Here is a 14917-nt window from a genome sequence, read left to right as displayed (position 1 = left end):
TGCCATTAAGTATTTCCCCTTAGTCCTTAGTATTAATTTCCTCTTAAAACATTTAAGGGACATAATCAGCTATCTTGAACAAATTACACTCAAAATGCAAGCAGTCTTACCCAAATACATGTTTTAGATAAAGGACTGGACTTTAGATAAATAATTTATTAAAACCATTTGATGAATAAACTAATATATACGTGTTGATAAGTTAACATGTCTGTGCAGGTATGCATCCATATTAGATTGCAGTTTTAGTGCAGCTTCAAAACTCTCTACATTTGCCACCATATATATATATAAATATATATATATATATATATATATATATATATATATATATATATATATATATATATATATATATATATATATATATATATATATATATATATATATATATATATATATGCACAGTTGAAGTTAAAATGATTAAACCCTCTGTTCATTTTGTTATATATAATTATGCATTATATATATATATATATATATATATATATATATATATATATATATATATATATATATATATATATATATATATATATATATATATATATATATATAACTATTCATAGTCCTGGTAATATTCGTAATTAATTTTATTACATTTTACAATAGTCTGCACTTTACATATAATGAAAAAGCAAAATTATGTTTGTGATAATTTTGTTTAATGTTTATTTACATATATTTTTTTATTTTTAGATTTTGTAAATATCAAATAAAGTAACTACATCTGAACATTTATTTATTTATTTATTTATTTATTTATTTATTTATTTATTTATTGCGAAAAATGGATGGTTATGATATAAAGATATTTTTGCTAATTTACAGCAATATGAGAAGATTTCATTCCAGGACCCTCTGAAAAAAATGGTGGCCAAAGCACTTATGTCTCTCTTAGCCTGTTGCTCCAGTGCTCAGAGTTATGCATGTAAAGGTAAAAACACTTTGTTTTTCTTCAACATATTCATCATATTAATGTATAATCATGACCTGCTCTACTGTTTCCAGCACAAATCTCTTTCCTTATTCCATTCATATCATTTATGGAAATCAGTTTTCATGACACATTTTCTCCCCACCACTATAAGCATATCTATACTTTATATTAACTGTACATCCACATCAAGAAGGCTTAAAGGTAAATTAGCATAAATATAGCCTAAAAAGTCTAAGATGGGGGGAACTATTCTGGGAGAAACGTTTTAGGGAAAAAAAAAATTTTTTTTAATTAAAAAGAAAAAGATACATGTTCAGATCATTGTTTAATGGTATAATTTTGTTCTGAAAACGATCTGTATTATGCAAGGAGTGAAGGGGTTAAAAATTTAAACGTGTAATTATCTTATCATGTGCTTATGTTTGTGTTTTTAACTGTTTGTATAGATGAAATATGCCACTAATGTTAATGACTCTTATCATCGCTCTGTGACAAACCGAGCAGACAGTAAAGTTAACTCTACACAAGTAAACAAACACTAAGTAAACTTTATGAAAAAGTCTGCAAACTGTAGAAAATGGCCACCTTAATAGCCTGCCATTTAAATGTTCTGTTACCTCAACTAGAAGGTAATCCTCCAAACACATGAATAATAGCCGCAGTTGAGCTTGTATTTGTGCCTGATGTCACTGTGTGATGGATGAGTACATAGACAGATCATGTGTGTTCTCTGTCTTCAGCTGGTGTGATTGACAGCTGTGTGGAGCGCATGAAGCACATTTACGCAGAGCTTCACCTGGAGTCTGTGAAGACAGGCAGGAATGCTCACAGGAGGAAGGTACGGAGGGTTCCAGCAACATGACAGACAGCTCGAACATCACAAACACTGAAAACCTGTTCAGAGGGACGAGTGGGGTGAACAGAGAGATGCAGCGCTATCACAGATTACAGAATAAGTCAAAACCAAGTGATAGCCTCAGTTGATTTACCCAGTTCCTAGAGTTGGTAGAAATGTACACTAATAATTTCAACAATAATGTTTAGTTGTAGAATGAACATCATTAGGTAATGTCGTAATGTTTCTATAAATGTCATAAACGCTTAAATTTTAATAATAAAAAAAGAATCTTAAAGAGCCCCTATTATGCATTAAAAAAGGTCAGAATTTGGTTTTAGGGTTTTCCAGCAACAGGCTGATATGCATGCAAAGTCAAAAAACACTTTCATTGTCTTATAATATGTATTTATTTTTGCCTAATTATCCCAACGACTCCCATATGATTTGTTTAGCCATTCATTTGTTGCCAAACCCCTCCTTAGCGTGATGCTAATCTGTGGTAATTGATCTGATGACACAGTCTACTGCGACTGGTCGACTGTTTTCTGTGTGAGAGAGAAACACCCCCCACAGCTTATCAACAATTTTGAATTAGTCAGAGTGCAGAGCGTATGTGTGAGCCCAATGCAGGAGTGCATTAAAGCAATGCAGTTAACACCAGCATAATGCTCTATTCTTAATCACGACACACATTTAGTATTAATCCACACAGGGGCAAAAGCTGTACTATTTTGAAACCTGACAACTACACGTGTGTAGAAAAAGCTGACGGTGGCCATAGCTATGACAAAGAGCAGTGAATCGCAAGCTCACAAACGCATTTAAATCTGTAAACAAAGCAGCACGGGCTGTTTTTCAACATGGTTTTAGACGCAACATGAGAATATAAACAGTTAACCAGATACAATACAGACGCATGAAGTGGTTTCAAGTAACAAAACACAATAAAAAACAATTTGCAAGTGAGAGAAAACAAGGAGGTTTTAACCAACCATTTTAAATGTACTTAAGTTACTTACACTTGTAAAATGGAGGAAGAAACTGATTCATGAACTCTGCACTGTAAAGTTCCTGTCAATCTCTGACAAAGTCCCATACATCAATAGTCTTTTCTGATCCTTCCTTTAACAAATGGCCAATGAATGCCCCGTTGTAACCGTGTAGATTGCTGTTGCACCTGTCAGAAAAATAATGTGTACATAGCACAAGGCTGGGCTATAATGTTGAGGATATTTTGCAAAAATAAACTTAATAAACCACTGACTCTTCATAGCCTCTTCTTTGGGTGAGGAAAATGACACTAACTTTCCCTCACACTTTAAACAGCGTCAGCGTTGCCCAGCATCTTTGCAATATAGCTCAACCGGGATCTGCTACAGTGTTTGTGGGCGGGGCCGGGGGTTTCAATTTTCTCAGGTCTCTGCACACAACGAATGGCCGAGGCTTGAGTTCCGTATCGACATAACGGCTAAAGATTCGTTACCAAGACGGTTTATTTGAACCACTCTGAGTAAACTTTTTTTATTGATAAATCAATAGTTTTAAACACAATGCACTTTTAGATTTAAGCCTTAGCTGGATATTTCACTTTACTCAGAGCTGTGTTACACGCTGCGTTGAAGATCACTTTCAAAAACCCGTAATAGGGGCTCTTTAATACTTTTTCATTTATTTTGCTTTCAGAATGTGTAGAAACAAATGTAATGTCATGTTGACACAACGTTTTCGTTATTTTACACTGTATTATTATTATTAAATTTATTTAAAGTATTTAAATAAATATAATTGTTAAATGAATAGTTTATTTTAAAATGTGTACTAGTAACTTATAATTACTTTTAAAGTAAATTTAGTTCACTTCACAGTGTTCAAATCATCACAAGTAGTTATAGTATTATTTAGTTAGTTTTTATTTTTATAATTAATATATTTCTTTATTATTTAACTTTTTAGTTATACATGATTTGAAATGGATTCATTTTAATAATACATTTTTTGAACATTTCTTATGTTTGTATAACTAGTCTATACTTTTAGTAGAACATGTTCTTGAATCAGCGTCGATTTTTGTTTTTGGAAACAAGGCTATTAATTAATCACTGTGGTCTATAGGATGAAATTCCTTTATTTCTTGTCATTTATTAAATGACATGGATGTTGATCCAGAAACATGCTCTACTTTAGAAAATGTTATTCTGCTGTGAATTTGTTTGGAATTATGTAATTATGTAATTGAACATTATAAAGCAGTGTGATTAATATAAACAGGCTAAAAAAATGCAGCAGAAATATATGCATGTACAAATAAGATGTGATGGAAATTTCCAGTGTCAGCATGATCTCATTTTAATCGCTTTGTCTTTTGTTCAATGTCAGCAGGTGGAGAACAGCATGAGAGAACTTAAGATGATTCTAGAGCTGTTGCGAAATTGCCTGTATCAACATAATGAATGCAAAGTACGTCGAATCAAATATACTTCCCCGTGTTGATTATTTGAGTGGTTACATTCGTCGTACAGTATCCACAGACGCTCTCACAGGGGGGGGCTTGTGGCTTTGAAACACTGTGGGTTTGAACTTGCTGGCTGTCATGCAGTTTTTCCTGTAAGGACTGAGGTGCAGTCTTTACAAGAAAGTCTACATGGCACCCAGCAAGGGGCTTGTTTGTAAGTTATTAGTCATGTGATTATTTCTGTGAAGTACAAAGCGACGTCAGTCAAGCTTAGATTGCCGGATGAATATTTTTCCAATTAAAAAGCCTACTTTAGAGTATTTCTCTGAACTTTGGACAAACACATCACCTTAAACAACCTCATGGTGATCAGAGTTTTACAAAATAACCAAGACTTTAAAACAAAGCAGTGTATTTTGTGGTTTATATGGCTGCTGCTACAATTGTGGAAATTATTTAAAGGTGTCATGGAATGAAAATCTAAATATACCTTTGCACAGCTGAATAATATGAGTTTACTACATGGTAATGACATGCTGAGAACCTGAAACACTATTGTTTCCTTGTTCTCATGTGAATCTTGCGACTGTAAAATCCTGGTGAAATCTTAACAATCTGAAAACATGACAATCCACACGAGATCATTAATATGTATGCCCCAGGCAGTGTTTGTCTGGCCATGTTTCCAAATGAGTTGACAAAAATGAATTTTAAGTTTATGTAGTATACTTTGTATGTAAGACTCTTATTTTTAAAATGAGACTAACATCTTAGGCTTTTTAGGTAATGCAACATGCATAGAGCATTTCATCTATTCACAGCTTTAATAGATTATGCATTTATTCACCACCAGTGTTGTGCTAGTTACTAAAAAATGGTAATAGTAATTTTACTAATTTATTTAAGTCAGACCAGCAGCACAAAAAAAAAAAAAAAAAAAAAAAATATATATATATATATATATATATATATATATATATATATATATATATATATATATATATATATACACACACACATATATATATATATATATATATATATATATATATATATATATATATATATATATATATATATATATATATATATATATATATATATATAAGGTGATAAACCCGCTGAATAATAAATTCAGAAACAAAAAAAGCAAAAATTAAAGTTGCTTCAGCATCATTAAAGTTGTTGTATTTAACCCATAAACATGTTCTTTCACAGCTTGAGTATGAAAACTAGCAAACACAAAACCTTTATGAAAAGCGACTATAGATAACCATAAATTGTATGCATTTTAAACGAAACAAAAACATAACAGCTGCTCAAAAAGGAAATCAATGAGCAATTTTCAAACTAACCACAAATTAAATGTGGTATGTCAACAACGTATGAAAAGTAAGCTGTGCAGGTCTTGACATTAACAGCCTCCACCCGTGGAGATTTCAGGTCTGGCGGGTTAGACAGCCGCCCTCACTAGCCACTTTGGCTCGTTGGAAATCATTTTTAAATTGTAGTTTTTTTAAAGCAGGGTTTGAAAAAAAGGATGGCCCACTATGTGCGCAAGTGTGATCTCAGAATTGAGAAGCAGCACGACTGACAAAAAAACTGTTCGCTTGAAAAAAAGAAAGTAGGTGAATACCTTATGAGTGGATTATTACTGTTAAAAAGCTCGCACGCTCCTGTTTACTTGCATGAAACAACCGTGTGTAGAGGAAACCCAACTGGTGCGATCGTTTCTCTTTAAAATAGACTAGACAAAAACAGGGTTCCCGCGGGTCCTTAAAAAGTCTTAAAATGTCTTAAATTAAAATCTAGGAAATTAAGGTCTTAAATTGTCTTAAATTTTACCGTAAAGTGGCTGTAGGTATTAAATTTTCAGCTGGTGTGCTTAATGACGATAGGGAAGCACAGTGGTCCACCGTAAAACATCTAATAGTTGATTAATTTAGTATGTGAAACGAGAGAAATGACAGTGTCCGTGATTTATTAGCTTATTATGGTAGGTCGGGTACTGAGTACAGACGCTGACGCCGGTCTGCACCTGCGTGCTGTCTTTACACGATTGTTGATGTGAGGTTTAAAATGCAAAGATGGGAAAGTGTAAACTTAACGACATGGCAATGAAGCAATGTGTAAATTCAGCAAAAAGACCTTTTCGTTAGGGACCATGGGGCTCAAAGTCATCGAGTATCACATGAAAGGAGGAAAGCAGCAGCTGGACGTTGCAGCAGCTAGTCATAGCGGGTCCAGGTTAATCCCTGCATTGTTTGCAGCTCGACCTAACAATGTTACTAGTTCAGACTAGAGCTGAAGATCTTTGCTGGGTTCGGACTTTATTTCTATCATTTTAAACGGGGTCGTACCAGGCTTGGGCTTGCGCAGTAAAGGAACAGTCATGTGATGCATTTCGATAAGCGCGAGGAAGTAATCAAATTGTTTGTTAAAACATTGAAATCCATCCCTGCAAAAGTATAACAAATGATGACAGAGATGTCAAAAAGAGCGAATTTTGTCAGCGGTCAGGCCAGCCGCCTGTTTAATTCAAACAATCATTCTAGTCGCCAAAGTATATCGGCGGTCGCTTATATACTGCGTATTACGGTAGAGTAATATGTATATATATATATATATTTTAGATAGATGACAATAGATCTTTTTACATGTAAATTTTTAAAAAAAGAATAGTTTTTTTTGTATAAAAGTACATATAAACAGCTATATTTTGCTGGTTTAGACGCATTTAAAATGTATGGCTAAGAAACAATTATTTCATTTTGGTATGGTCAGAGATACATTTGGAAAATCCTTAATTTTGAGCTCTAAAAAAAGTCATGTGAAATAAAAACTGATTGCAATGCGACAACCCATTTGCTCATGCACAGTGAGCAAGCTCATACACAACACACAAAAAGTGAAATGAATGAATCTACATCAAGTAATTTTAGCATGTCAAAGTCACATTCATATAAAATATATCTTCCAAACAACAAAATTGTGGCTAGTTAAAATCTACTAGCCACAGTGGCTGGTGATCAAAAACGTTAATGTCAAGCCCTGAAGCTGTGTATATTCAAAGTGCAAAATCTGCTGTTGGGTAACAGCTATAAAAATATATAAACAATAAAAAATAAATCACAGCATTTTTTTGAGCGGTACAACATTAAACACTTTAAATAATGTGTTTTGAAATATAACAGAAATGTGTCTCCATGTCCACTAAACTAATCAGTTGTGTTATACAGATAACAAATGTGTGCTTTTATTTGTTTGAAACCGCAAACATAGTAGCATTAGTAATAGTAATTAATAAAAGTAACGTTCATAGTTTCTCGGTCTCTAGTGCGCACACTTGGTCTAGTTCGCACTCATTCATACCTCATACCTCACGTGCATTCGCTCTCTTTGCTTGCTCTTGACTTTTGTCCTGTATGGCACCTCCTAAACAACGCATCTTTTTAAATGTGGTTGGTTGGCATTCACCAATTTCACAATGCGTCGCTCCTGTAAACAAGAAGATGTGGGCTAGACTGCAGCCAGATTTAATTAACTTGCCATGCAACAGACAAACGCATCATAATGTAACAATGATGGAGTTAATATATTAAAACAGTAACACGTTACAGTATTAGTTATTTTTAAAAGTAATGCCATTCCAGTAATGCCTTATTGCCCAACACTGTTCACCACCACCCTGAAAAGGCATGTCTATTTAAATGTGTCTTTAACCTGTATATTGTGCAATTTAGAGCATATGTTTGCAATGTGGCAACAGATACATGTAGACTGCCGAGTATATAGGTTTAATCCATGTTTATGCATAGTGTCATATCACTCAGCTCTTACTAGTATTTTACTGGCATAAAAGGACGCCAAGAGGTTGATATTAATATCTACCTATGTTTTTATATAAGTTAAAACCACATAATACAACTCTAAATATGTCCCTGTTTGCCTGGTTTTGAGTAAATATAATTTAGCCTTAATTCATTCACATGTCAGGGGCAAAATAGTTTACTCTGGTGGCTTAAAAACATTTCTAACTCACTCCTAACCCAAATAAACCTCTGTACCACACCAGTTAAAAAGGATTGTCATTTAACAAGAACTCTCCTCAATATAATGTTTTAAAATATTTTAACTAAACTATGACTATTTTACATGTGTATATTTTCAAAGTACATCATGCTGTGTTTGTGTTCTAGTGTCAGGCACTTTATATGGTCAACATCATCATATTTGGGCCAATGCCTAGGGTTGGAAATGGACCTGTTTCTGTAGAATTTTTGCCCTTACCTAAGCCACATACATTCTATTTAGATATCGGAGAACAATTTACAATATTTTATGAATGCATTTTGCGACACCCTTAAATGATGTGAAATGTGAATTTAGCCATCATATTACAGTCTTAAACGTTTTAAGGGTTAACTTGCTAAAATCAAATGGTAATTAAATATTTCTAATTATAGAATTAAGAACAATTTAGTACACTCTACCTAAGGACAGTTTTATTTACAAGGCAGGTTTTTCTAAGATGCCTTTAAAAACGCTGATAGTTTGAAGTAGTTCTGGAGATGATTTGCTGAGAGCAGTTCATTTCCATACAGAAGTAAATGAGTTGCAAACAAGTGGAGCGATGTTAATTAATATGTTTGTATAATGCCATCTTCTGACATTCCAATAAAATGAACACAACGGAGAAAACACTCTTTTTCTAATTAGTCTCTATTCCTGTGTTTTGTCAAAACATTTGAAGCAGAAATTCAAGGAAAGTTCACATTTAAAACATTCTGTCATCATTTACTCACCGTTCACTTGTTCCAAACCTGTTATCTTTCTTCTTTTAAAACAAACAAACATATTTTGAAGCTGAAAACCGTTGTTGACTTCCATAGTATTGTCTTTTTCCTTCTACGAATGTCAATAAACATCAGTTTTCAGCTTTCTTAAAGAAACCCATAAAGGTTTGGAATGAACTGATGGAGAGTAAATAGTGAGTAAATTATTTTTTTGGGGGTAAACTACACATTTAATTTAAGACATGCTTTTTTGGATGTTACATCATTTTTTTATGTGTTTAGTAAATCCTGACAGTATTTTTTTCCAGTGCCAAGATAGGGTTTATGTTGGCACAAGCTTTTAATAAATCTGCCCGAAGATGACTAATATTGAATGTTAGCAACAAATATTGTCTCATTTGTTGAATTAATTTTCTCCTCACAGGCTGTGGCTACAGATTTGCGTCTGGCTGTCGTGCTGTTGGCTTTTTGGCCCTGGCTCCTGCTTGATGATCTCACCATGGCAGCGGCTCTGGAACTGCTCTGCGTCTACACAGCGAACTGCACAGCGGGTAACTTTTCTGAAAGATGGAGAAATGAGAGCTAGAAATGGGGAATGACAGAGGGATAGAGCATTAGACAGGGATAACAGTGTGCTGAGATGATAATATATGAGCTTTTTGCTCACTGTAACCCTCTCATGAGTCATGTTACTGTACAGTAAGTGCCATTGTGTGTCAAATGCCAGGCTGACGTGAGCATGACAGTTACAGAAGGGATTGTGTCATAGTCTAAGTGTGCTGCCAGATTACTGGAAAGCTAGGATGAAGCATTTGTGTTAAGATGAGGCACTTTCGGGATAAAGATTATTTGGGCAAATTGATATATTCAGTGACTGTTAATACATTATACAATAGAGATCTAATTTAGAGAATCTTATTTTGGATAATGTAGTCCACATTCAATATTTAAAGGAATTGTAGTTGTGGCTACTATAAAACATGTGAATTGGACTGTGTTTTTTTTTTTTTTTTACAAAAATAACCAATGTGCTTCAATCATTTTTATAATCTGAAGTCAAAGATCTAAAACTTTTACTATGCACATAACAGCCTATTTCTCTGAAATATCATTGAAACCTGTGTTAGTGAGCACTTCTCATTTACTGAGATATCCCTTCTCCTCACAGGTGTGGCTTATCAAGATTCTGATAAGACAGCATGATTATTGCACAAATATGCCTAATGTTGAGTTCACTCTGCACTATATCAGTTCTGATTTTTGCACACCGTTGTGAAATCGCCAACAAAAGCCTGAAATCTGAGGCAAATCAGTGCTCTTTCACGTGAGCTACAATCACGCTGTGTGAATTATCAAAACACGATCAGAGATAATCACGGATGTGACGCTAAGACCTGTGAATTGACATGCTAAATATCTGCCGTTGACACAGATTTAAAATCGTGCTGCGTGAATGAGTTCTGACTGAAAAACACTTCAGTGATGACCAACAGCCGATGAGAGAGTAACTAGACAGCAGTTAGTTCAGAGAGGAGTTTTATTCCATAATATTAGAATAAGGGTGCTTTCATGCTTAAACTTTTATTTCAGATTCTGGCTTGTTTGCCTCCTTAGCGTGGTTTGCTTGGCATATGTGAATACAGCAATCATACTTGGATTCGCACCAAATCAATCGGTCTGAGATCATCTGAATAAGGTGGTCTCGGATAGATTTAATCGAACCCTGGAGTGGATTGATTGTAGTGAGAAAGCAATACGATCCAACAAACAAACAAACCAGGCTATATCATGGATATGTGTAAGCCAGATATGTGTATTATGGATATGTATAAGCCATGAATGTTTAAATTCAAATACGAAAGTGAAAGCATGCTGAAATACAAACAAGAGCTGTTTATCTGTTAGGAAAATTGACTGAACAGAAGTCATTGTTTATCTGTTAATTCGCTCTATAATGTAAAGTCTATAACGCATAATTCTAGCTAACGGCTATGTATGAGAAAGTCTTACCTCTAATTTATATTTGTTGACTATGTCTGTAGGTGTCACCGTTCACAATTAAAGCACAGCTTTTCACTTATAATTACTTATTCTTCATCATCGTTAACTAAAATAAGGATGCATGACAGCTGAGCGGGATCAATGTAAGGAGTTTATTCGCACGTGAAACTTTAGAAACTTTGCTGTGTGAAAGTCAACTGCACCAAAAACAAAAAGCAACACTGTAACAATTTTAATCCTTTTTTCGGAACAAAACAATTGATATACATGTGTGAAAGCATCCTGAATCCGCTTTACAATAACATTAAACAGAAATAAAGGAATTTTTAATTTGCTTTTGATCAATCACAGTAGAGAAACATTGCAAAATTATTTATAGACCTCCAACACACAGTCATAAACAGTATTGTTTGTCAGTTGATACATAAATGATATAATGCAAAGTATAGCTTTTTAAATGTACATATTGTACATTAATAAAAACATTCTTAAGATTAAAAACTTTTAAGGATTTAAGATGCTGATGACCGTAAAGTGTGTGAAAACCATCTTGTGAAAAGGGTTCATAAAAGGCCACTCTAATACCTGTAGATTTATCACACAGTATAATGCCAAGACTTTTTAAGTTTTGATGGAGCCTTCAATTGGTATGCTGACTGTAGGAGTGCCCACCAGAGCTGTTGCTCGTGAATTGAATTTTCATTTTTCTGCCATGAGCCATCTCTAAAGTTAGTTCAGAAGTACATCCAACTGACCTGACAACCACACAGACCACTTGTAACCACACTAGCCCAGGATCCCACATCCAGTGTCTTCACCTTCAAGATCATCTGAGACTAGAGCCTGGACATTTTCTGGAAAAATCAGTTTGCAAAATTAAAGAATTTATGCACCAACTGTCAGAAACCGTATCAGCGTAGCTCATCTGCATCCTCATCATCCTCATCTGGGTCTCAACCTGACTGCAGCTTGCTGATGTAAGCCACTTGAGTGGGCAACTGCTCACATTCAATGGCGTCTGGCACTTTGGAGAAGTGTTCTTTTCACAAATGAATTCTGGTTTTCACTGTACAGGGCAGATGGCAGACAATGTATATAGTATTGTGTGGGTGAGCGATTTGCTGATGTCAACGTTGTGAATCAAGTAGCCCATGGTAGTGAAGGGGTGATGATATAGGCATGCATATGTTAAGGGAAGGGCCAGACCAGAATCTGCTTGCTTTTTTACTATTTCTGCGCAGAATTTTGTAAAACCAAAAAAATCTGTGGATTCATGCAGAATAGTTTTGGAGTATCGTAACTAAAGAAAAAAAAAAAAAATATATATATATATATATAAATATATATATATATATATATATATATATATATATATATATATATATATAAAAAAAATATATATATATATATATATAATTCCATGCCAGTAATATAGTTTGCTCTTTATAATGCAGTGAGGTAATGTTTGTGTATGTGTTTGCATTAAAGAGCCGCAGAGTTCATTATAACAGCTGACAGGTCGGGAACACTGATGCTATATTTCAGCATCTGATCTGATGGCAGGCACTAAATTAGGAGAATGTTTTTCTTTTACACTTGAACCTCATCTAACAGAACCATAGTGGCTTTAACACACCTCTTTCTTTCAAAATGAAAGTTTTGCATCACAAAAACTTTAGTTCTAGAATTTCTAAGTAGCCTACCGGAAGGTGCTGGTCACTATGGCGCCCTCCATGCAGAAACAAAGAAAAAGGTCTGTAGGACAGAGTGTTCCAGTTCCTGCCAATATCCAGCAACTTTGCACAGCGATTGACAAGGACTAACATTCTACAGGTCACACTGAACAACCTGATCAACTCTATGTGAAGGAGATATGTTGGGAAGTGGGGGTCAGACTAGACCCTGACTGGTTTTCTGATCTATCATCGCAATGTTAATGCTAAAACAATATATTATGCAGCCCTAACTGTTAAATTCCTCTCTTTTCTGTAAATAACAGTAATGTGTATTAGGAAAAATGCTAGAAGAAACTAGGAAAATAGGACAGTGCTTAAAAAATAAATCTGAACCTTACCACCTGCTAAAAACAACTGCATTAAGTGTGTGTGTGTGTGTGTGTGTGTGTGTGTGTGTGTGTGTGTGTGTGTGTGTGTGTGTGTGTGTGTGTGTGTGTGTGTGTGTGTGTGTGTGTCTTAGAGATAGAACGACAGACTGTTATACATAAAAGGGTCTGTTAGAGAGTGTTTACACATTCTGTACACAATGCTAGTTTGTTTCACATATCTGAGCTCATGGAAAGCTGTGCTTTGGTACAGGATGTGGTTTAACACCTGCAAGGAACCAGCATTTCATAGGCGTATCTCAGTCTGTGTAGGGTGTATGTGTGTTTTGTGTGTGTTTGTGTGTGTGTGTTCGGGCTGTCGCTGTGGTTTAACAGAATTAGCGCATGCTGGCTTGCTGTCATGTGGTGTTTCTCAGGGTCTTTGTTAACAGCAGTTGGATGATGTTTAAAGTTCATGAGTTTGGCTCTTCAATTATAGAATCGGCCCTCCAGCACAGTTCCCTCACCATCCTATTCCGCCCCGTGTCACTTTTATTATATAATTCATTAACCTGCAACACACAGCCCTTATTCTTTCATCTGGCCGATTAATATTGGATTCATCCAGCAAGAAAACCCATGCTGAGGTCTCTCCGTAATCCAGAATAATATTAAATGATTCACCTGCAGTCCTGCTGTTCTCCAAAATATGTTGTGTCCGCTTATCTAGAAGTGAAGCACTTTGTGGTTTTGACAAGTTACTAAATGCAGCATTGTTAGACTTGGAGGAAGTTTTTTTTATGAATTAAAACCCAGTGGAACTATTCTAGTTCCGTTAAGTTTCGAAGCTCATTGTTGCATAATGACTTTGGTGATATTTTGAGGCAGTAAAGAAGCATAGATTAACGAATGAATGAGTTGTGTGGTTTTATAGCTCCTCCAATGTTTCCTGCGGCACTATATACATAAAGATACTGTAAGATAAGTACACTGATATTTTTGGAAAGTCTCATACTCATCAAAAGTTTATCTTTTATTACAGTTTATAAGAATTATTCATTTGTCCATTCGTTTTCTTCGGCTTAGTCTCTATTTCAGAGGTCGCCACAGTGGAATCAAATGAATGCATTAATGACTGAATTAATGAATTAAACATTTATATTGCTTAAGTAATAAAGTAACCAAACTTCTTCCTGGAGTTAGGGAAATGCAAGTTTGTGGACCTCCTGAATGTAATTTTTGTATCGTACTGGTGTAACGTAAGGGACAGACGTGACCCAGTGTTCTGATTATCGAATGATTCATTTGTATCTAATAAATTACTAATATTTTTGCCATTGAAGAAAACCCTCTCCTGACTTTTCATCAAACGCATGGAATTGGCTAGATATTCCAAACCGCTAACTATTTTAGTATAAGTATTGGAAAACACCCACACACACTAATTCACACACACACACTCATAGAGCCCTATCATACACCCGGCACAGTGTGGCGCAAAGCGTGGCGCAGTAGTCTTTTGGTAGTTTCAGCTTGGCGCAGGAGTCGTTTTGAGGCGTTGCGCTACGCTGTTTAAATAGCAAATGCATTAGCGCTCATTTTTGCGCCCATAGGCGCTCTGGTCTAAAAAGGAAGGCGTTCTGAGGCGGACCGCTGGCGCGTTGCTATTTTGAGAAACTATAATAGATTTTTCATTAGACCAAAACTAACCCGGTCTAAACTCCGGCGCAGAGTTGCGCCTCGCTTACGCACTGCTTAATACACACAAGAGAGCAATAGGCAAATATCTTTACATATAAAAAAAATGTAAATATTAAGGATATATATAGGATATAATAAGAATAGATAT

The 14917-nt window shown here is 34.8% G+C and overlaps 1 protein-coding gene across 5 annotated transcripts in view; it reads left to right on the top strand.

The window, feature by feature from the left end:
* rttn (rotatin) overlaps positions 1-14917 on the top strand; it is a 128695-nt gene that overhangs the window by 103468 nt on the left and 10310 nt on the right. For 2 of the 5 annotated variants that reach the window (XM_087309371.1, XM_087309369.1), the window contains exons 41-44: positions 832-937; positions 1681-1778; positions 4158-4235; positions 9451-9577. In XM_087309371.1, the coding sequence (XP_087165497.1) occupies positions 832-937; positions 1681-1778; positions 4158-4235; positions 9451-9577 (409 nt within the window). Of the gene's footprint in view, positions 1-831; positions 938-1680; positions 1779-4154; positions 4277-9334; positions 9578-14917 lie in introns of all 5 variants that reach the window. The other 3 variants (XM_087309370.1, XM_087309368.1, XR_015524853.1) reach the window with 2 other exon arrangements.

This window comes from Danio rerio, chromosome 24 (genome assembly GCF_052040795.2).
Source record: "Danio rerio strain M-AB ecotype USA chromosome 24, GRCz13ab, whole genome shotgun sequence".
Taxonomy (NCBI): domain Eukaryota; kingdom Metazoa; phylum Chordata; class Actinopteri; order Cypriniformes; family Danionidae; genus Danio; species Danio rerio.
This window is presented reverse-complemented; position numbering and strand designations above follow the sequence as displayed.